The sequence below is a fragment of the Sinohyriopsis cumingii genome, chromosome 16 (genome assembly GCF_028554795.1).
Source record: "Sinohyriopsis cumingii isolate HCF-2022 chromosome 16, ASM2855479v2, whole genome shotgun sequence".
NCBI classification, from domain to species: domain Eukaryota; kingdom Metazoa; phylum Mollusca; class Bivalvia; order Unionida; family Unionidae; genus Sinohyriopsis; species Sinohyriopsis cumingii.
Window position 1 is genome coordinate 80,220,181 of NC_142976.1, and position 24,846 is coordinate 80,245,026.

At 34.2% G+C, this 24,846-nt stretch overlaps 1 protein-coding gene across 2 annotated transcripts; it reads right to left on the minus strand.

Annotated features, from left to right (window-relative positions):
- Positions 1-302: 302 nt before the first annotated feature.
- Positions 303-24,728, minus strand: LOC149780877 (NADH dehydrogenase [ubiquinone] flavoprotein 2, mitochondrial-like). 2 transcript variants are annotated; one of them, XM_089937974.1, is made up of 9 exons: positions 24,572-24,728; positions 18,028-18,087; positions 13,229-13,291; positions 12,548-12,635; positions 8,639-8,738; positions 7,045-7,148; positions 5,208-5,317; positions 3,656-3,732; positions 303-614 (listed from the first exon to the last, which is right to left on the minus strand). In XM_089937974.1, exons 1-9 carry the CDS (start codon positions 24,605-24,607, stop codon positions 512-514), a joined length of 741 nt encoding a protein of 246 aa, XP_089794100.1. In that variant the 5' UTR covers positions 24,608-24,728; the 3' UTR covers positions 303-511. The 2 variants fall into 2 exon arrangements, with proteins under 2 accessions (XP_089794100.1, XP_089794101.1); XM_089937975.1 differs by having other exon boundaries at positions 18,028-18,084; positions 24,572-24,692.
- Positions 24,729-24,846: the final 118 nt, after the last annotated feature.

A 24,846-nucleotide genomic window follows, 5' to 3' on the forward strand; every position in this document is an offset into this window, starting at 1 on the left:
CATTACATAGAAAACAGTCCAGGGTCTGCTTAAAAATAAAATTTCAACTGCAGTGAAGAGGATCACTACACAAGCTGTCCCAACAATAGGATAGGGCTCAAGATGCAGTCATTCTTATGCCAGTTTCTAAAACTGACTATACTGTACAAGTGTCTTGTTACAATCGGAAAGTAGTTTCTTTGCTCTGGTGCAGCAGATGCAAATGCTACAGTCAAAAAGAATCGGTAACCGTATTATATCTAATGTTTTTACCTAGAAGATATTGAATTGATATACTGGGCAATAATGACAATAAGAAAAGATTTCTGACAAACTTTAATAAAAACCACACATATCTCCCTTCTGATAAATAAATATTGTCATATTATGTGGTCTATCTTATCTATTCAGTTGGTATGGTCAAAACACCTAATTGCATGTTTAAAAGAAAAATGCGGATTCATTAATGTTAGTCTTTGCATCAACAGTACATAAAATGAATTTAAGTCGCAACATGCAGCTATAAATCTCATTATAAATCACTTCTGACGCCAAAGCCAGGTCCAGTTGGTGGTTCTGTTAGGGAGGTTAGTCCATTCTTTGGCTCACTAGAATATCTCCAGTTTTGGCCACTCCTGAAAAAATAGAAAATAAGTCAAATGAGACATGAAATCACTTATATATTTTATACAGAAAAAGTTATCGTAAAAATTATTTTATTACTGTTGGGGTTATACTTATTTCTAGGGATAAGAAGCAATGTTACATCCTTATTATTGTACTGGTCCTTGCAAAATCATTTTTAAAAAAAGAAAAACATACAGTAAATTTTCAATTTATAGGGTACCAATGTTTTTAGGATTTAATGATTGCTAATAACCCTGAATGTAAATACCTCATAAGAATTATTATGTGGGATCCTTATCATAATTCACAAATTAAGTTCCAAAATAAAAACAACAAACATTTAAAACAAAACCACAAAAATGTATCCATGAAAATCAATTCACAATGATATATATATATATATATATATATATATATATATATATATATATATATATATATATATATATATATATATAGACACACACACACATACACATCTCACACAGAGGATCTTACGAGAGTGATCATAATTATCTCCAGCAGATTACAATATATGAAAGGTGCAGACATAACAGTAACATAGGATGTATGTCAGCCTAATTTCTTTTTAAAATCACACACCAATGACAGTTCCAATCTTTTGCTTTTGTATAATCTGCAGACTGTTCATAAAAATTTGTAGTAATACATTCAAGCATAACTAGCAAGTTCTAACAAAAACAGTAATACTCCTGTCTTTTCTCCAATCCAGATAAGAACTAACATTATTTATCAGTATCAACAACAAACAATTGTAATCTGTCATTTACATGTATTGTCAATGAAGTGTAATGGTCTTTCATGTTTATCAAAAATGATCATGTAACTTGTCATTCAGTACAGTATGGGTGACAGAAATATAAGACTTATTATGAAAAAAGGAGATATTTGCCAAAATTTTGTATCACTAATAACATTTTCTAGTTAAAAATGTTTCCAATTTTAAAAACTCTGAGCTTTATGTTTCACTGCCATTCAGTGTTCCTACATCTCAAGTGACGTTATCTAAGTCAGCCATAAACTTCCTATTGGTCATATTTCACCATCTCAAGAAATTATATTAACTGTGGCAAACATACTGATGGGTTGGTTTCAACTGTTTTAGAATGGAAATTTAGCAAAGAAGCTTCAGTACATTTGTTTTAATACAGATAGAGAGGTAACTCCATCCTTACTGATGCATCAACTTGTGATTATCGCATATCAACCTGATTTATATTAAAAGTCAGTCATCAATTATTAACGTTTAGCGACTTTTTATGATAAAATTTCCATTAATATTGAAATCCATATTATAGTAATTTTTTGGTAGGACAAAGGATATTATAATTTTCCAGTATAAAAGAAAGTTTCATGCACTTGCCACACCCAGCAATAAGTAGTATTAAATATTAGTCTCTCCCATTTTCTGACACTGTCTCTTATGCTACGGTTGATGTCTATGGACCATATTGCTTTTGAGATGTCAAAAGATATTAGTTTCTCTTCAACAGCATGTTCTTTTTATGATCTTTTAACATGACAAATGACAGCAAGAGTTGTGACAACTTTTCAGAATTTTAAATAGTGTTATTTATATACTGAAAAAAAAAAACTTTCAGTGTGTTAGAAATGACATATTTAGTCAATACTGTCATATGATGGGTTTTAACACATGTCGGGCCATTCACCAATTTTCCAACACCATAAACATTGCATGAAGACCATCTAAAACAAATTTATCTTCATTAACAAACAATTCTGTAAAGTTGCTTCTGTTTTTGTCACCATAATGAAAGCCTCTTTCACTGTAGGCATTTCACCTGGCTGACTTCAAATTTTACATCAAAGCATCTGGCAATACAAATGTGTCTCTCTATCAGGAATGCATAAAAATATGTTTCCTACCCCGGATGCATGTAAAAATGTAAACAACCTCCCAGGTATCATACTTTTGAATGTATGATACTTATGTATCTACATATATATATAACTTTATAATGTTCATACATTTTAATGAATGCTTTGTGAAGTTTGGAAAGGCAAAATGATTATTCAGAGTTCTGGGTAGGTTCTGGACCCTCAGTCTTTATTTTTTTAAAATTTAATTGAACAGGTTTTCAGGATTTTGCATGTTTCCATATATATCACCACCTGACCAGGTGTATGGGACATTAAGATTATTTTCTGTCCTGAGCTTTAGTTATGTTTCTTTACTTCGACACACATTCACACAAAGACATGTACATTTTCAAATATTGTACAAAAAGAACCACTCATTTACAAAGCCCTAGGATTTTTACATTGTGTGTTTGTTTCTTTGATGCAAAAGTAAAGAAAAACTATGAAACGAAACCAAAAGTTGACAAAAGGATCCAATTTTTCTTAAACTTTGGCGACATATTTTCAAAAAAATTTTTGTATGATAAAACACAATTTTTATAACAGGTGAGATTTGGGATTTATGCACAACTGCATCTGTATATAACATTTTGCAAGCAAGATCAGAAAGTTGACAAGATCAAAGATTTTATTTCCTATAAAGACATCTTTTTGTGTAATTTTAAACTCTGGGTTATAAATTTTGATGCATTCCACAAATAATTTCCAAAAATGTTCAGTAACTTTAACAGTCATAGAATAAGTGCTCAATTTTTGTTCCCTCCTTACAGAAGGTTTATTTATCATTATTACTCAAACTAATCTTTTTACTGACTGCTTTTTAGTGCAGGGTGCTGGTTGCCTGTCAGTGCAAAGCACTAGATGCCTATCTCAACATTTTAAGCACAATAAATTCTCTTTTGAGGGCACCTTCTTTACAACAGATAACATCTGTATACACTCCATTGGTACATGATAATATCTACACTAAATGTGAAAAACTGGAATTAATGTTGCCAAGCTGATGCAAATAATGCAACTGTGGACATCGGCAATGTATTGTGTTATCCTGTCATCTAATAAGGCAAGCAAGACAAGAGCAGGGAGCTAGATCAGTTTTTGAGGGTCCTGAATGTAGAGGAGTTTAGCAAGATCTCTAATTACTTACTGTGGCCCTGGAGTAGGATTCTTTCCAGCTTTAAGGTCATTAAGAATCCTGTGCATATCATCCACCGTTAAATCCTCCTGAAGAAAAGTCATTTGTATTGCAGGATTAAAACTATTAATATAAGGAAATTATCTTGAAGTCCAGTTATTATAATTGTAAACACAGTCTTCTAATTCATGTGACTCATTTACCTGACAGAATTGCACATCATGATACTACAGAGTATTGTCTAAAATTTACTTTTGACCTGGGTACTGTATTCAATACCTGCATGATTTTCTACATGGTTCTTTACATACCACATCTTATAAAGCAATTTTAAATGAAGACTCTATCTCCCTCCATTCATTTAAAAGTTTATAAAAGCAATCATCAACTTGCATCAAATGAATTAATTAAAACAAGTTAGGAACTCTTTACCTAGAAATCACACGTAATGATTCTGTAAAAACAACCACATTTCATACATACCTCGCTGTTCAGGAAGCACTTGCATACTTCAACATAATTATTAAAAACCATAAAATGACAAGTGTTCTGACACTATGGCCTTAAACTAAGTAACAGAAAAAGCAAAAACAACAAGTTTCATAAAATTCTCTAATTTATATAATGAAAATTTCAGAGGAACATACAGTATTGTGAATTAAATCCTAAATAATTTCAACAATTCTATTGCACGTCTATAATATAGTGTTATGAAATAATTCCAATAGTCATGAATGTGCTGATATACCAAAACCCTTGAAAAGTTTGATTTACAAATAGTCTTGATGTATCACAATGATATAATGCAGAATGTCCGTAAATGAATTCTCAATAATCCCAAGATAGTGTTTAAGACCAAAATGTAAATGAGCACTTTGTAATTCCAATGAAATAAAGCAAATAAATAATTCCTCTCAAAGTATAACTGAACGCAACTTAAACTGATTCCACAAAGAATAATGTTAAGATGGGAATTAATAATCTTGTTGATATCAGCCTTTATTTGCATCCCCACCTGACTTGTGTCACATTCACCTTTTCTGAAAATACTCAGTGATCTTAATAGAAAATTACCCCAAACAGTAAACAAATTCATTTATATAATCTTTCATGGTCATAATCAAGGGCAGGTCTTAAACTCAGACCCAAGTAAACAACCTATTTATAGCATACAAACAGAACAAAGAGCAAGTATGCACCAAACTCTATCCCCATCATGGACAAAGGTCAGGCACACAAAATAAATATACACAAGTTTTTAGGAAACAGTTTGGAAGCTAAGGCACACTACATACTTATAAATGTTATTAACTTGTACCACTGTAGAAGTAATCAGTAAAAAAAAATACCCCAAAAAACAGAGACCCTGATCTGCTATCATATAAATGTGACGGTAGATGAGGGGCTATGTTGGTTGCAGTTGAATTCGACTTGTTTTACATTTATACCTGCATAATATTTCTTGTTAACCTGTATTGTACAAGTAAATCAGTAAAACAACATAGACCCTGATGTTGTTTGTAGTTGGATTCAACTTATAATTTACACTCAAACCTGTACTTACATAATAATTGTCATTAATTTGTACCATAGGGGCATTCACACATGCACCAAGACACTCAACCTCTGCTAAAGAAAACATCCCATCTTTAGTAGTCTCTCCTACATCAATACCTGCAATATAAAATGAAATGCCTTTTGTAATAACGAAAAGGTGTAATTGTTGAAACAGGAAGAAACTGTTGATTTATAATCATAGGAAGCTGAATAGTGCTTGCTCTTTATATAGTCCCAAAATGTAATAAGCTGACTGATATTTATGCTGTTAAGAGGTGATGTCTTACCGCCAGCAAAAGTGGTGTAGAGTACTGTTTAGCCACTATCAGTACTACAGATGAGATCTGTTTAGTTAAAGTATAGTCCAATGCAGCATTATATTCCAAAACTGTAAAGCAGTGTTAATGTGGACATGTATGTGAGACAGTCTTGAAGATTGATGTGTCGTAAGGTCAACTGACTCACCACATGCTACACAGCATGCTTGTGCTGGCTATGTCAGCCCATCACACAAACATCTGGGTCAGTATCTGTGGGACTAACTCATGATAATGCTTTGCACAGAACCATAAATGTAATCATTCTACAAAAGGCAATTTTGTACTGAGAGCTGTCTTAATAACAGTGCACAAAAACCCCCCACAAAAATAAGGAATTTGATGATGTGAGACCACATTATACTTAGTTCTGAACAGCTGAGTACAATAAAAAAAAAAATAACCTTTAAAATTTGATAGGATCCATGTCCATACCTGGGGGTGTGGGGTGTGGTGGGTCAGCAGTAAACTTAGGGGCTTTAAAGAGAGGGATCATGGTACTAGATTAAGCTAAGCACTAACAATATCAAAAGGGGACTGACCTATTTCAATCTGATTTCACTTATCAGTGATCTTACTGGACTGCTAACCAATCATACTGTGATTGTCTTTTAAATCATTATATTGTTTTCAACTGTCTCAGTCTGTGTTTCATTCTAGCTAACATGACTCAGATTCATGTTGTATTCAATATATTATAAATACAAACTCCACTTGTTATAGCTTGTCGCTGTATATACTTGCCTGCTTATATGCCAAATAAAACTGCAAATAACATAAACCCTGATATGCTGTTGCATAATGCACTGGTAGATCAGGATTGATACTATTTGTTCTTCTGATTACTTATAATATACTGTATAGACCCAGATCAGGTAGCACATTATGCAATGGCAAATCTGGGTCTGTGCAGTTGGCATTTGGACTTTTGAGTAAATAGGTAATTTTACATCCAAGTTGGGCAAAATTTCAGTACATTCCAACAAAAAAAATAAACGAGACTGCAACAAATGTATGCAAATCGGAACAGAATTTTTATATATCTTAAAGCATTTTCCATGTCTACATGCTTCAAGGGAAAAAAAGAGAAGAGTTAGAGTCTAAGGGTTTATAGCCTTTTCCTAAATGTTTCAGCCAATATTAAATAGCAAAATCTGTAATTCAAAAATCAATAACAATACATATAATCTTTTAAAAATTACCATGAAAATGGAATTAGATAAAAATTAAAATATCTTGACTCAATCAATAGGTAAAACTTGACATCATATGAAAGCATATTTTGGTTTTGTTCTTATTTGACCGCCTTCATATTTCAACAATAGGAAAATGTATTCATTTCATTATTTCAAATTCAAAATAAAAAACAAATAAGGAAACAAGAGAATCCCCTTTGATTAAGCTTGGCTTTTATTCAAAGAAAAAGAAAAACTTTGATACTGAGCTTAATTTTAAAAAACTTAACATGTGTAAGCCAAACTGATCAATGTTAATGTAGACTCAAAAGAAAAAAAAAAAATGATATACCTAGATTTTCCTTTATCGCATTTAAAATAATGTCACTTCCAGCCCCACCAAGCACACATGGTGTAGTTGTACAGATCTGTACAAAATATTTGCCTACAGGTTTTCTGGAAGAAAGAAAAAGAAAACATGTACTGAATGCCAATGTAAATACATGCATAATTCTTCAACCTGATCTCCAAATTTTTTTCAGTGCTTTCAAAGAAAAGAAAAAAGGAGGACAAGACATTCATGTTAGCTTGTCTTGCATTTTTTGTGACTTACGCTGCACTCAATATTGAGACTCCACTCAATAACATTGTGACTGTACTCAATATCATCAGCAGACATACTGCATGTTAGATTGGCACTGTTTTCATTTAGAACCAACTACATCGTAAGAAGTATTGTAATAAATACCCCAAGCTGATGTGACCATCCATTCAGGAACAAGAGATTTTCAAGAAGGCCATTGTGGTGGATATTCTGAATGTCTCAGTGCTCCCTTTTCATTTGGAACCAACCAGATCTTGGGATGAATGTGTTGAAAAGTTTCATGGCAATCCTCTAATTAGTATAGGTGAAACAGATATAACAAACTTGTACTAATGAATGGGTAGACATCGGACAAGAGACAATAGGTCATTGCACGAAAATGAATTAACTATTTATATAAATGATTCACGGTGACTAAGTCTTTCATAAACCTGAACTTCTAGTGCTTTCCATAATTATTTCATAAAATATATATTAACTGATCAATTTATTCATTGATCACTACGAAATGAAAGTAACTTACTTAGTGTCACTGACTATTACTACTCAGTAGTTTAGCTTAAGCACTAATAAGACTGGACCAAAGTACTCACAACTGATGGACTAGCCCTACAATGTAAGATGCCTACAATATTTATGCTTTTTTGGTCCCTGTGCTACTACTTAAATAATGTGTGTGGCATGTTCCGAGGCAACTAACATTGGAATGAGAGCTCAAATTTTCAGGAATATCTCACAGACTTGGAAGCCCATATCAATGCTTTTCTAAGAATTAAAGTCATACTGCTTTAAATCGACTTTACTTACTACGATGTCCTTTTTTTCTAATAAATTCAATCACACAAGCAAATGGACATGTTTTAAAGTTCTGTTAACTTACATTTTAGCTGGCTGGAATGCAACAGAAGCTGGGAATGCCAAGATCAGGTTATGTTGAACTATGTTTCTTTAATGAAATGAATAAAAATATTTAATACTGAATTAAGTGTTTAGATAGCTTTGTTTTGTTCACGACACTTATCATTTAAACCGATTTCTGCATTCCCAGCTTCAATCACATTATAGACAACTGATATGTTTGTTAATGGAACTTGAAAACACATCCATTTCTGTGTGTGATATTCCTGAAAATTTGAATTCTCAGTCTGATGCTAGTCAAATCACACAACACACTACACATTACAGCAACGTTATTTAGGCAGTGAAAAGGCAATCTAAAATACACAAATATCAGGGGAGGCGTCTTACAGTATAGGATTACTGATGGACAACTCTTTGGAACTTAAACACATGTGTATATTACATACAGATATCTATGCCATTGTCTGTGATTTCATCTTACCTATTAAACATTGTGTAGAATGTTGCTACTTCATACACTCTCATGTAAGGCATTTTCAATATGTCTGCTACTTTGTGCATTGCAGAGATGGGCACCCAACCTAAAAGAATAATACATAGATATGTTTATAATCAAAACGTAATTACCACAAAAAACAACAATATTTAAAGTAAAAAATGTTTCTCCAATGATACTTACCTGATCATAATGTTTTAAAGAGTCCTTCTGCTACAATGCAGAAAAAGCAGTTAAAAACATCTTTTGGCTTGTTTTAACACTGAAAGTGCTAAAACAGCATCTGCTACCAAGATGAAGTTTGATGAGAGTAGCCTCTCCTTGGATTGAGGGATTAGTGCCAAATCATGTCATTAATTAGCACTGAAGCAAAACTGCAGGTTCTTACAGGTATGTAAACTTGATCGGGGGCGCTCTACAAATAGTGGTCGAGTGGTCTAAACACTGCCGTCTCACCTCTGTCTGCATGGGTTCAAGTCTTAGATTCGGCCAATGTGGGTATGTGAGAAAGCTTGCCAGTAGCTTCTCGAGGGTCGGTGGTTCTTTCTGGGGATTTCCCGGGTTCTTCCTCCACCATTAATACTGGCCGCCATGTATAGCCTATCCTGTGCTGAAAAATGACGTTAAACCCTACAACAACAACAAATATTAAGAACTGATGAAAGAGTTACAGTTGTAAAGTGAAGTTGTTTACATGTACAACATGCACAATGGAGAGAATGTTGGAATACGTCTATGCTACTTTTATGGAAAATTTTACCACACTAGACAATATCAGCTTCTGAAAGTGCAATGAATTAATTACCAAAATATATAAAATGTTAATAAAAAAAGATTGGCTCTTTATTTTAACAATTTACTTCTTAAGTCCAGGAAGTAAAAACAACCAAGTGGAGCTAGCAATTTTTTGATAAGTACTCATCTGAAGTAAGGCCAAGCTGTATACTCTACAAACCATATTACACCCATCAATCATACACCAAAATAAAGGGAATTAAAAGTTCTTTTAACGATACCTAAACTATCAGGGTCTTTTTTAAATAGCCAGTATAACTAGTGAGGAAAACCAGGGAAAAAGTTTTCTTTAAAAATCTAACACTTGGGAAAATATCAAACTGCAGAGCGCCACCCTAATGACTTGGAAAGGAGTGCCTGTATTATGACTGGTCAAGTATTATCGATAAAGCATGACTGACTTAAATATCTTATTTTCATCTTAAATATATTACTTGATCATAATACATTAGAAGAATGAGTGATTAACACAGGGAGTTGCATCCCTTTATTCAGATATGGTTCCAGTTTCCTACTGTACAAGAAACAGGTCCAAGTCTCATGTGAGATATTGGCAAAGGAAAAAAACAGACTGATGAAGCGACAGTCTTAAGAAAACATTTTGCTCCTAAAAACCCAGTAGAGTACCATATATACTCGCGTATAAGGTTTAACGTCAGTGTTACAACCTCTTGATGTCTGCCTTAACAAACCTTTTAAGAACAAGTTACGAAAGATGTGGGCGGAATGGGTTTGTTCAGGGGCTGTGGAAATAACAAAAGGCAGGAATTTAACGAGGCTGGACATCGATTTGGTCGCCAAGTGGGTAAAAGAAGCGTGAGACTCAATTCCATCGGAATTGATTGCAAAATCATTCAGGAAGTGCTGTATCAGCAATGCCATGGATGAAACGGAGGATGATGCTATATTTCAATCCGATAATGACAAGGAGAGCGTGAAGGAGAACGACACACTATCAGATGACCATGATGACAATGACGACGTATATGATGAAAGCTTGCCCGTAACAGAAGCCGAGTTTTGTGAACTGTTTGGCGAGCCTGATACAGAGCCAGATTTTGAAGGATTCTAAAAGTGATTGAACTTTTATAATTCATGATTTTAGAATGAGGATTAATTAAATTTCCATTAAGACTTAACACTTTAGAATTGTTTTTATTTCAACATATAAATTAGCTTTCTTACTTTCATTTTATTTAATAATGTGATTTGCCTAAATAAATGTATTCAGAACTCACTTTGTGCATCTTGTGATGTACCGGTTGTCTAGAAATTGTGGGTTGGTTTATACGCGGGTCATGCACTTTATAACAGTTTTACCAATTCAGTTGGGGGGAGGGTTGGCTTATATGCGAACGGGCTTATACGTGAGTATATACAGTAGATTAATCCACATCTTTATGAATCTGAGTTACCTAGGAATAATGCCTGTTATGCTGTTGATATAGTCATATCAGGATAAACTGATGAAAGGTCTCCCTGACAGAAGCTGGAAAATATCATACAACTCTATTGTATTGTATGAATAATGTCAGGAAGTTAGCAATCTCTAGTAGCAACTGATGTGACATTTTGAACAGATATGTGTAAGGTATTCATAGTCTTGGGGTTTATTATTGGTAAAAAGAGCATATAACACAATGAATTCAAGGAGTTAATGGAAATATCGTTTCCTAATCTGAGTGGTAAAAACAATCAAAATCTCATGCTTTGAATTAACTTGGTAAATTGCAGGCATAATTTAAAAATACCCAGATCAGGTCCTGAAGATGCCTTGGGGGAAAAGGGTCCTTTAACAACAATGGTTTCAAAATGCAAGACCATGAATGGGAACCTACTTTTGGAAACAATACCTGGAGCCATTATGAGAGAAACCAAAACATTATTGGAGAACTGCACGTAGTTCGGGTCATCTGATAAGGCATGCATTTCACCGATTCTGAGACCAGAGTGACATGATGGCAGGTCTTGTACAAGAGCATTTCAACAGTAGTTTGAAGAATGTATTGCTACCACGTTGAAAACCAAGACAGACTTCATTTTAGACAAGGGGCTAAGACCTTTGGTCAAGACAAGTCAAATTGGCATGAAAAAAATCAGACTGATCTTGGTTCTGGCCAATGTCATTCCTTTTTCATCTTGATGAATAGTGTCAGAAAAGATTGGAATGATGGCACAACCATGCATTTGGCTACCCTGCCTTCAGAAACAAATGATGACAGCTGAGTTGTTGGAAAGAATAACACACTTTCCAGAGCATTTCCTGCCACAGTAAGTGACATTCACTATGGTACATCTTGAAGCAGAATGTCCCCTGTAAACTACATGTCTCAATAAGTGTCAAGCTGTGATGTAACAAGATTGGGTATGTCCTTTTTGGTAAGGAAACCGAGATGAAAAATGGGAGAATTTTTAAAAATATATCTTTGTACCAAATTATTGCTCACTTTATGGTTTTTTGGAGGACTTTATTCACATAATTCAATGTCAGGGACATGGAGGTGTTCCTGAATAAAGAAAAATGGGTCAATGATTGGTGCAGAATAATTTTCTTCTTTCACTCAACATGACCATTATCATTTTAACCTCAAAACTGATAGGCTTGTTTCTTACCCAAAGTGCAAGCCATCTAGAAAGTTTTGTACCTGTAGACTGTGGACAACTTAGAGTTTTTGTGCAAAAAGCAACTTGCTAACAGCTGAATGGACAGATGTATTCCACCTTATTGTAGGTATACAAAAACAATATAGCTTCTAGATGCCTTCAACAAGGTTTCACTAACCCAATGCTATAGGCAATACATGCATGCATCTTTGATTCTGAAATAATATTCCTTTTCCATTTTAGTTACAAAGAAGGCACTAAGTGTACTGTATTTGCATTTGTACAGAACAATGTATTAATCTTTAGCAAGGATTGAGGAAATGTTTTGGCATGGAATATGAAAATCTACATGAAGGACTGTAATTTGTGGGAATGAGAAGGAAGTAGGCCTCACCAAATGTGTGTAGAAATAAACCTTTTCAGGAAATGACTTGTTAATATGAGCAAACTGCATTATATCTTTGAATCTTAAAGTTGTACATCTACTGAATTTACCATGCTGTCGCTGGGCCAGATCAAGAAGAGGGATAACAGCAGCTGACTGGTGCCCTTCAGGGTAATTTTTCATGATGAGTTCAGCCCTCTGGAATGAAAAAAAAACCAATGAAAATGTTTTTGTTTAAAAACAAATCAGGTGTTTCTACCAAATTTTGTGTCTAAACTACACCAGCAAAGCCCTCAACATTATTAAACCATGTCTTGAAAGGGTAATTTAAAACCAAAAATGGTCTGACATCAAGAATTCTAACATCAAGTGTTGGTGGCTTTTGCAGACCAGACAGTTAGAGCTTTCGAATAAGCAATAAACATATCAACTGCCATTTTATTTGTAACAGCTTAATGAAAAAACAATGTTTTCCTGTGTGGCATTTTTTTAACTTAAAGACCCGATTAAAGTTTGCAGGTCTCTCAAATTCTTTAAGTGAAAGTCCCTTTAATTTTTAAAAAAATACTTTCTCTTAAAATTGATATGTAGTGTTTAAAGAAATCAAAAGTGTATATTCTCAGAACAGGCTTCTTGTAATCTTGCTGAATGCAATATATAAAAAAGTTGAGATGAGAGCATCCTTGCAAGTAATGCCAAGGGTATTGGAACTTTGTCTATTTGATCCATTACATGATACAGTAACCATGGCCTATGTTTCATTCTGGAACCTTTTTATCACAACAAATTACCTTCATATTTTCTGGGGAAAATTCAAATGGTGTATCTGGATTGTTATCTGGTGAATCTCTGTGCTGCAAAGAAATTTAGAGTGTTAGTTACCAAGAACAAATACAAATTCATGTAGCATTTTATAAGCTGCTTCTTCATTTATACAATGTTTATGTTTCCACAGAATTTCTTAAATGACTTCATGTTTTATATAAACTAAACAATATCTTTTTGTTCCTTGAGAAATAATTCAAGAAAAATTTGAAACAAATCCTGAAAGATTCACATCTGAAAATACAACAAAATCTGTGTATAATGAACCTATAGAAACTGGAATAATGCTGTGAATGGTAATTTGTCATATAGAATATCAAATGTTATTTGTAATATAGACTATGAAATGTCATGTTTGTCATAAAGAATATGAAATGTTAGAAACTTAGTATACAGTTTAGATCTAAGTTCATTTTAGTCAGGTTTCAAAACAGCACAAGAGCATAAAATCAAATTTTCAAATGCTAGTCGGTTTGGAAATCTACCCATGATTTATGTCTGATATGCAAAAGGATACTTTAAAACTGCAATCCTGAGGTGAGGGATTGATATGTTCTTTTGATTGTTGTGACAATCCAACGGGAGATGGTGGCAGCCGAAATGTCTATACTGAGCCCTTAAGAGTGAGGAAAAGACATTTCCTACCATTTCTTTTTGCTTTGGGGGGCATTAAAATAAAAGCAGAGAGCATGCACTGGGCTCAAGAGTCTATCTTGATCACAAACCCCACCCCAGGCTTGACTGAGACAGGGATATCCATAGGAAAGGTGCTACCATATATAATTGATTTTTAGTGAGAAATCTAGGTTGGCAAAGGGAAATGAAAACATAATTCCCATTAAAAGTTTATTCAGAACTTTAAATTATTACAACTGTAATTATTTTGGGATTTAATTTGCAATACTGTAATTTTTTCCGTTTTCACTTTGTATTCTAGAGAATTAAATTATGTGTTGAATTTTACAAAGCTTCTTGCTTTTCACTCTTTTCTGTTACTCATGTTAAGAGCATAGACTCATAACAGATTTTGTATCAAATGAATGTTGAGTTTTTGGCACAAAAACAGATCAGCTACCTCTCCCTTTTGGATATACACTTTCCTTCTATTTTGAACTAAATTTGACGTACTATACTTAGTGTTTATATCTAGCATTTTTCTGTATTTTATTCCCCTAATTTCACCCCCCAATCCAACATAACCACTTAGAAGCTGTGATTTACTATATTTGGTGACTGATTGGCTTACTGAATCAATTTTATTCACATTACAAAGGAGGGAAGCTTTCTATTTGTGTTACAAAGAGGATGGGTAGGCAGACCTTTGTGTAAGGACTGGAGGTTAGTGACCACATGTATCTGCAGACAGTGTAAACTGTTCAAAGCTTATACTTTATAATAAGATTGGGTCATGTCCACCTGTCTCTGGTGTTATGTTCTGCATCTACCAAACAAATATAAATTCCTTTCTTTTAGGTGAATTGTACATTCTGAAGTAGGACAGGTACATACTATTTGGTACACTGACCTCTGACCTAGTTATTACATAATATGACATAATGTGATTTATCTCATATCACCCATGTGAAGTTCAATAAGTGCTGATATGAATAAGATACAACTCATAGTTAAAAGAATTCATTTTATTTCAAAAAATGATTTTGCTAGTGAAGCAAAAGTATGAAAACAAGAGTTCAATACAGCTCAATGACATTTCTATACACATTCATATCAGACATAGCTTAGTACCTCATAAAATTGTTTCTCACAAGTCAGACTAAGTATATTTGTTACTTATACAGTCCTGAACTATTTCACAGATTATTGGAAAAATTAAGGTTTGCTATAGGTATAACGGTACCAATTGCCCAAGTCCAGGTGGGCGGGGCTTAAGGTGTAGGGAACATTGTATTTCGAAATAAACAACAAAACTAGCTGTGATTGGTGCATTATATAACAGCTGTACTTTCTGTTAGGCTTAAAAAAAGTTGTGGCTCCTGTCAACATGTGAGATTATGTTAATTCCTATCTAGATGATGTTTTGTATTTTTTATGATTTTTTAAAAATGTGGTACACATGTCTGAATCTGTGTCTGTTGTGACTAGATAACTCTTACCCATCTAGTTTCAGCAGAGTTATCTCTCTTAAATGTAATGGAGTACCTGGTTTTGTCCTTGTCAAATTGACAATCTAACACTGCTCTCTAGAAAAGTGTGTGACATGGATGCTAAAGTGGGACAGAAAATATATTTACTTCTCCAAACATTAGCATTAAGGTCTATGGAAAAACAATTGGTACCGTGATACCTTAAATAGCAATAAAAAGATTTTCAAGATGCCATGGTGATCATACTTGATATCAGACTGGCACCATTTTCATTTGCTACCAACTATACATCATAAGAAGTCTATCAGAAAAACCACAATGCTGATAGGATTTTCCATCTATGAGGAGCTATGATAAAAATTTAAAGATGGCCACTATGGTGGACATGCAGGATATCAGATCTGCACCCTTTTTATTTAAGACCAACTTGACACCATGAGAAGTCTTTAAGTGAAACTCCATACTGATATGACTTTTCATTCAGGAGGAGTATCAATAATGTTATGTATATCTTTATTGTGTCAATTACTTTTGGTGCATGACTAGGTTACATATGAACTATAAATAGGTGTTTACAAGTCTTAAAATCCATCTTAATAATAAACCTGTTGACAAGTTTGAAGTAATTTTCAGTTGGATGATTTAGTCAGGATAGTTTTGTTTCAATGTAAAGCATTGTGAAATGTGTAATGTGGTAATTATTGTAACAAGATTGAGTAGGAAAATAGTGTTCTGCAGAGCTGATGTGTGTATATAAGGATGAATAAGTGGACAATTAATTCATTCTTATTATCTTCTTGTTTTAAAATTAGTCTGCAGATACATTTAATACTGTGTTTAGATTTAATTAGAGAGGACTTATTTGTTTTGGATTATTCACTGGTATTACAAAGACCTCATTGACTCAGGACTACAATATATTATTCTGGAATTAATGTAAATTTGTTCAAAGAATTTTTGATAATGCCACTGTGAAAGATCAAGACTGTTGGCAATACATTCAAGAATATTGATACATCAACATGTTCAAGGACCTAGAATTCATTTGGAACACTATTATTTTGGACTTGTGATAAAACTTTTTTGGATTATAGTGGATTCAATTCACAATACTTTAAGTTCCTCTTAAAACTTAGATAATTAAATTATTTAACTTTTACAAAACTTGTTGATTTTGCTTCTTTCTGTTACTTAGTTTAAGACCATATTGTTGTGATGTGATTTGGTTTTTTAACGTAGCTTTAAGAATTTTTCATGCCACAGACATGTAGCATTATGTCCCACTCAGTCACATTATCCTGACACCAGGCCGACCAGTCCTAACACTAACATCTTAATGCTGAACACCAAGCGAGGCAGCTGTAAGTACCATTTTCATAAGTCTTTGGTATGACTCTGCCATGGATTGAATCCATGACCTCCCACATCTGAGGTGGATGTTCCAACCACGAGGCCACCAGAGTGGTCAGTTCAAGACCATATAGTTGTAACAATAACATTTTTAAGATCACTGCTGTGGTGGCCATACTGGATGTCAGATCAGCAGCATTTTCATAGAGAACCCATTTCACATCATGAGACATCTTTTAGTGAAAACCCCATTTGATATGATCACCTATTAAGTAGCTGAGACAACAAGATTTTCAAGATGGCTGCTGTTGTGACCATATTGTATGTCTGATTGGAAACATTTTCATTTACAACCAACTAGAATTGTAATAAGTCTTCTGGTGAAAACCCCATGTTGATATGATTTTCCATTCAGGATCAGTAGTAAAATGGAGATTTTCAAAATGGTTGCTTTGGTGGGCATAATGGACATCAGATGAGCATAATTTTCATTTAGGACCCACTAAACATTGTAAGAAGTCTTTTAGTGAAAACCCCATGCAGATATGACAATACATTCAGGAGGAATAGCAACAGCAAGATTTCCAATACAGCCACTGTAGCAGCAATACTGGATGAACCAATTTCATTTAGGGCCAGCTAGACCATGGGATGAATATGTGTGTACAGTTTCATGGCAAGCCTCAATGTAGTTTAGGAAAAGTAACAAAAAGAAACTTGTGAAAACAGACAGATGGACGATGGACTACAGACCATCCTATTCTGGTCTCTGATCACTAAAGCTATTAAAAAAACTGTTTCAAGTTTGTATGTCATCAGAGGGTTTGTCAGTCATTGTAGATTCTACAAAGGCACACCATGCACATGTCCAGACAGTACATCCAGATGCATGTGTTTATAGATTTTATAAAAAAAAATCATGTACATATAGCAGTAGGATACAACATCATGACGATCCTAACAATATTTTCACCCAATTGACAGACATATTCAACAAAGACGTATCTTATATATACTGAATCCTGTTAAAAGAGGTACAGCAAATGAAAAAACACAAACTGGTCAAGGTACTGTATGCACATTATAATAGCAGTCACATGATCAGTAAGCCTTATGGGTAGGTTTGGGAAAAGCTTGATTTCTAATTGCTTTGATTAAAAAGCATCATTTCAGTCATTTTAACTGTGTATACATTTCAAAAGTTTGGCAAATATTGCAACTTTATGCTGATGTTTCAGTATCTTTCATTTTGGATTTTTAGGCAGGCATGACAACAACAAAAATCCACAATATATAAGTAAGCAAAATACCACAAATAATGCCCCTGCACTGGCTTGTGTCGTTCTATGAAAATGTCTGACTTGCTGCTGCTGAAAAAGAAGAATATAAAAATCATGAAATTCTTCTTTGAATTATGACTGATACATGTATACATTTTGCTCTTTCAGAAATTAGCTTTATGGAACTTATAAAGCAGTACTATAAAGAGAATCAAAAGATGATAAATCATTAAAAGAAAAATGTATGGGCAATACAGAATTACTAATAGGTTATGCAATTTGTGTAATTTGAGGACAATACAGAAGTACTAACAGCCTATGTAATTTATGTTCATTGAGGGCAATACAGAATTACTGATAGGCCATGTACTTTGTGTCATCTTAGGACAATATAGAATTACTGACAGGCAATGTAATTTACATTGAGGACAATACAGAAGTACTGATAGGCAATGTGCTTTGTCATTTGAGGACAAAGAGTATTGAGCAAAACTCATCTAACATATCCTGCTTTATGAACAATGCCACTTTAATGCACTTTACAGATGTTTTGCAATAAAACAAGCATTAAATCACAACTGCCATCTTTTGAGTTGATTCTTCCATTACTTATTGCTTGGTCAGGGGATCATTAGGTTTTTAGGGCTGATATCAAAAGTTTTAATATTTAAAGGGTTATTTTAGATCATAAGTTACGAGAAAACTGCTCCAATGAAAAAAAAGTGAAGCTGATGAATTAATAATAATAATAATAATAAAGAAATAATGACAAAATTGTAAAATATAACAAGGCTGGCCCAATTAAATTGCATCATAATTGGGACAAACTCGTGTTTGCAAGGTGCTTGGCCACAGACCAGTCCACAAAAACTGAGATAGCAAGGTTGTGCTCAGTTTATAATGCTTTATGTCACTTTTAGTAAAGAGTTTATACGTATTACTTGCTTCTGTTACATAAATGTCTGCAATTTTATTCATCCTTTATTTCATGACACACTTCAAGTCTGTCACATCTTGCAGTAAACTGTAAGGTCAGCCTCAGTTTCTCATGCAGACATCATAATGTGAATGCCAACTGTCTGAAGCAAGTTATACTTACTTATAAGTTGAGTCAAACTGCAAAACAATAAAGATCCTGGTCTGCCGAAACATAATGTCCATACAAATTAGGGTCTATGCTGTTTGTTCTACTGATTACTCGAAAACAAAGTGCATGACTCAGATCTGCCAAAGCTGGCGCATTATACAACAGCAGATCTGGGTCAAGGCAGTTTGCAGTCGGACTTGTCTTTCAAGGGAGTATGTAATGGTAAGTAATGAATACTTGTAATATTTTAACTTTTAACCAAAATATTTGTAAGTTGACAGAATTTTTCAATTTCTGAATTTTAACCAAGTTGCCAAGAGTGAACAGGCTTGTTTCTATCATTATATTGGCCATTGAAAATGACTGAAAATCTTTCTTGTCCAGTGAAATGTGCTCCATGCAAACTCTCAGAAGTTAGCTTGTCAAAGACATAAAAGACAATCACGGATATTGATATTTTTGTTACAATCATGCTATATACTGCAATATTTGATGGTATAGTTGATCCTGCAAGTGGTTGTGAGTAATGCCTATCACAATATTGTAAAACTCATCACAATAATGGCACCACATTCCAACCTATCTTATTTTCTAGCATTAAGATTTATCACACAGTTCTAATTTAATTTTTTAGTAATTACTGTGTGTAAATTGTGTTTACAGTGCACAGGATTGTCAATTTGCTGACACTTTGTATATCTGTATATATCAATGTGAAGACAGATTACATTAAAATAAGGAAAAATGTGCAGAAATCCACTATTTAGATATAAAAGCCCTTGGAAGAAACTCAGATCCACAGGAAGCTACTGGCAAGCTTTCTCACAAACCCATATTGGCCAAGCCCGAGACATGAACCCACATGGACAGAGGTGAGATGACAGTATTCGCTAAAGGCGATCACTTTAGACCAACTTGGTCACCAAGGGCACCCCCAAAATGAATCATTTAAACAGGATTTAAATCAATTGCCCTAACAGTTTTTAAAATAGAAACCAATTTTTGGATCAAGAAGTTTCTTTCATAATACTTACCCGACCACAGTACCTCAGAAGTACTACCACCTTGCAAATACAGCCCTCCCAGCTTAACATTTTTAGCTACGGGGAACTAAACCTTGTCTGGCAACATATGTGGCAGTCAGAGTAATTTCACCTTCAATATAGGGATTGGCACCAAATCCTGTGGTTATTTAAGCTACTACTGGAACAGGATGTAGCTGCAGGTAGAATGATGAGGTGCATTTGTATTATGATTGGGTGAGTATTAGGAAGGACTCGCATTTTACACCAAAAAGTTTTGTTTTCTTCTTCAAATAGGTTACCTGATCATACCACCTTAGAAGAAAAGGTAGAAAATGCAACATAACCTTACCTGAAGAGACCATCTCCAGTCTCCTAATGTATGTGAGACAGTTTCTAGATTGAAAACCTGGTTTGAGCATCAAATCTGTTTGCCAACACACTGCTTTAGGAAAAGTTAAATTTAAGCATCTTTGATGATCGTAGTAAAATTCTGAAGGATGTATGTTGATCATCTTCAGCAATTTCAACTGAGGCCTTAACCTTGTATGTAGTATTGACTGCCAGTAGAGAAAGAAATTCTGACGGAATCAACTTGTGTAACTGCAGCCTTGAAATTGAATTCTGTCTTTTCCATGGTTGGACAGTAATGTTCAGGCATGTCTGTGTCACACACACACAAACACACCCTTCCACTTGTCGACTAGGGGATTGCCCTCCTCCCGTATGTTCTGCATCCAGGGGCATAACATTCTGTAGGGGAGTGTTCATACCAAATCATTACCATGTGCAAGAAAAGGTTCTACCTGTACGGATATGCTGTCTGCAATGTACTAGTATCATGGACCTCAGAAGTACATAAGCTAAAAATTAAAACCACAATGCAATTACACCAGTGGAAATTTAAGTGCTACCAAATGATATCACACTGATAATACTGACAGGTATAAATCTGAATACATTCAACAAGAAAAAAACACTGAATACATCAGGTGTATCAACATTTTAACTTGCTATACCACTGAAAGAAATCATGGATTGTCAAAATGACTATACAGTGGAATGGGTTCTTTGGATGCACTGCTCGAAGTTGCAAATAAATTTTTTAACCAGTAAACATTTGGGATACTGGTGGTCACCTAAAAGGAATAAGGATTTAATTTGTATGATTTACTTCCCTTCATCTATCTCATTTATAGATCAAAAGACATTTTTCATCTTTTTGGATAACTTAATATGGAGGTAGCAAAGAGTTATTTCCTACAGTGGTCCTCCTCTTAAACTGCCCCCTGATCAGCAACCACCTGCTTTTTACAGCCAGAATCCCATGGCACCGACAAGTTTGTATTCAAAAGTAGCTCTCAAGAATGGCCACCCCTCTAACATGACCAGCTGCCAGTATATTGGTGCAAAAATGTACAATTTTCCCCTCACAAGCAGCCACATTTTATTTGAATGTGTGTCCAGGGCCAATATATAATTCATACAATAAGTAATCCAATTATCTCTACCGATGTCTGATTCTCGATGTCGGGTGTTTGTTACTCAAAGAAGTGTTGGTTAAAGTATATATACCAATACGGTAAATATCATATCATTTTATAGAAACATCGCCAATTACAGGAAATGGGCTCAACAATGCTGTGATAGAATTTCATGCTTCACACAGCTGTTGAGTTCTTTTCTTTGATGATTATGACTGGAAGTATTTGTGAAGATCACTGCATGGTCAGTATTGGTTAAATATAGATTTTGTGGATTAACGCTGAACAAAACAAGGTACAGACAAACCAAAATATCAAGTGACAGATCATGTATCACTTCCTGTATAAACAAGGCATTTTGTCCACTCTACACAAGTTTTGTCTGCATAATTAAATGGTGTGTTTATGTGATCTGGATTTTTAACGTACCTTTAACAATTTTTCAGTCATATCGATACAATGTCTGCAGTGTGGCAGTTTACAGTGATGTCTGGCACTGGGGCGTAATGCCGCAGACATGTAGCACGATGTCCCTCCCAGTCACATTATCCTGACTCCAGGCCGACCAGTCCTAACACTAACCTCTTAATGCTGAGCGCCAAGCAAGGCAGCTGTTAGTACCATTTTTATAAGTCTTTGGTATGACTTGGCTGGAGATTGAATCTACGACCTCCCGCATCTATGGCAGATGCTCAACCACTAGGCCACCAGATCAGTCATAATTAAATGGAAATACTGTACAATTAACAACACAGGAATAAATCATTACAAAACTTTAAAATGCCATCATGAAAATAGCGACTTATTGTTTTAGAAAAAAAGTAAGTTATTCGACTCAATGACATGGGTGGTGTTTCCCAACAATTTAATGTTGGAAAGATTCAGATAAATATCATCATAACAGATATGGTGAATATTTAGCAGCAATTGGAAACTGGAGTAAATGGAAAGAGAATTATGTATGTACCAAGATTTAGATGACATTTTGTTTTGAATGGGGGTTTTGCTATGTGCATACCAACAATACCCCACTAGCATTTCATGCTTAGTTCAAGAAAAGCTAACTATTACTGCAATAAATGTTCTCTTGAAATAGGTCTGTTCTTAAAACAGGAAGAACATTTTAATAATTAAGATTACTTATAACTGAAGATATTAAATGCTTTAAAGTTACATGTAGCTTTCTTGCTACATGCATTACATATACTTCACACAAATAATTTAGACCAACTCTGAAAGGGCCACCCATCTTATAAAGCCAATTTCCTGGTGCAGAAGGGATGGCCATATAAGAGGACCACTGTACTTTTAATGATTGAATAATGCACTTCATGGAAAAATGAATGAATGATTACTATCTCGGCTGCACAATAAATTCCAATCAGCAGATCGCAAAGATAACAACTTCATCAAATATCTCCTCTCATCTAGCATATTTACTTAAAATTACAAAGGCTCGGTCACTCAGCACAATGTAGTTACAGAGTATTCTCTGATATGAAAGAAAACAAGACAAACTACTGAAGCAGAATCAAAACACATACTCATACAAATATTCTCAACATTAAAATTGAATTATGACAAGAAAATGTTTGATGAATTATTTGATGACCACAAATTTGTTTGTTGTTTTTTTTACAATAAAATAATGATCACTAGTTAGTACTGGGTAAAACAATGAATATATTTTATTGCTAACTCTATTCAAATATTTAACTGATTATTATGGCATGTTATCAATATTTATAGATTGTGTCTACAAAGGACTCAGTCCACAATACACAATGTAATTTATAAACTTTTATCTTCACAACCACTCCGCTTGCTTAAGTGGTTAGAGCATCTCAGATTTAACAGGATGCAGTTTCAAACCCTGGCCAAGTCATAATACTTATTTATACTAGCAGCTGCCTTGCCTAAATTTAATTATTATGCATACCATTAAAAACTAATTGTACAATGTACTTTCAAAAGTATGCATTACAAGTAATAATCAGTTTCTGAAAGGATTATGGCGACAACTGGACTATGACTGGTCAGCAAGGGTCAATGGTTTTTAGGACCAGAAACAGTCTTTAATAAAAAAAATTGGACATTTATATTGCCAGTGATCTCTACCACTCTTTTCTTAACAAATGTTCATTTCTCGCTGCAGGATGTTAAGATGTGAACTGTTTCTCTACCAGGAAAGACACATATTACTACTGTTATTATTACTTATTCAACTGCTGCATTATCATGTTTGCTCTGTACGGGAATGTTCTATATAAATGTGTTGACAGTCACATTTGACTATTAAGCAATGGGTGGTGCGTGGTCAAAAATACAGGTCGGAAGGTAGCAATTGGACAGGCAGAAGAGTAATAATACAAAAGGTAGAAGCGTCAGTGTACATTTTCATCCCTTCATACTCAGACCAATCTGGCTACCGTATTGGCAATGAGACAATGAACCCCAAATGGCATAGCCCAAAGAATCATTAGGTCTTACTTGTAGCTTGTTCATTAGAATGTGATTTTGGAAATCTCCTGCTTCTGAGATACCAAGTTAGGAACTTCTGCAATTATTGAGGCAATTTATTCCAAGTCCCTATTGTACATTTAAAGATGATAAACTTGAAACAATTTGCTAATATTGACTTTAATTGGAACTTATTTCCGTGGTTTGCCCTATTTTGGCTATACGCTAGGGTCAAGTATTTGTCCGCTGGTATGTCCCTGTGTCATACTTGTGGAAAATAGTGAAACAAACCAGCTACCTGAAAATGAGTTATTTGCTGAATACGTCATTTAAACTTCTACTGTCTAGTACAGCAGTCTGAATCAATGATGCACATCTTTCCCTAAGTCAGTCAAGGACGAAATGATGCACCCCGACCAAGACAAATCATGAAGCAAGCGCAACTCTCTTGTGCATTGGTAGAAAAAACAGTAATTCTGAGATTGCAACATATATAATCGTGTAAACTGCAAATATCATACCGCAGCTGTCAGCATTCTGCGACACAAAGCCAGCATTGTGACAAAAATAATAGACGCTCTTTGGGATCTATCTCAAGTCTAAAACTGGAAATGGACGAATTTTAGAGGTATTCCGCACAAAATTTAGACCATTCGGAATAATCTCAGCTATTTCTGTGAGATAAAATTATGATCTGTAGGTTTGACCCCGAAGTTGTGATTGAACTTAAACTATAAGTAATTATTTTTCTAACAAGTTCATTAAATTTAACTAATAATTATATAACATATTAATA

Excerpts from the sequence above, each read along its gene's own strand:
- LOC149780877 (XM_089937974.1), bottom strand. The coding sequence starts at position 24,607 with ATGCTGGCTTTGTGTCGCAGAATGCTGACAGCTGCG. Across the intron at positions 7,149-8,638 it reads TTCTACACAATGTTTAATAG|AAAACCTGTAGGCAAATATT; the intron begins GTAAGATGAAAT and ends TCTTTCTTCCAG. Across the intron at positions 3,733-5,207 it reads AAATTAATGACAATTATTAT|GAGGATTTAACGGTGGATGA; the intron begins GTAAGTACAGGT and ends ACTTTTCTTCAG.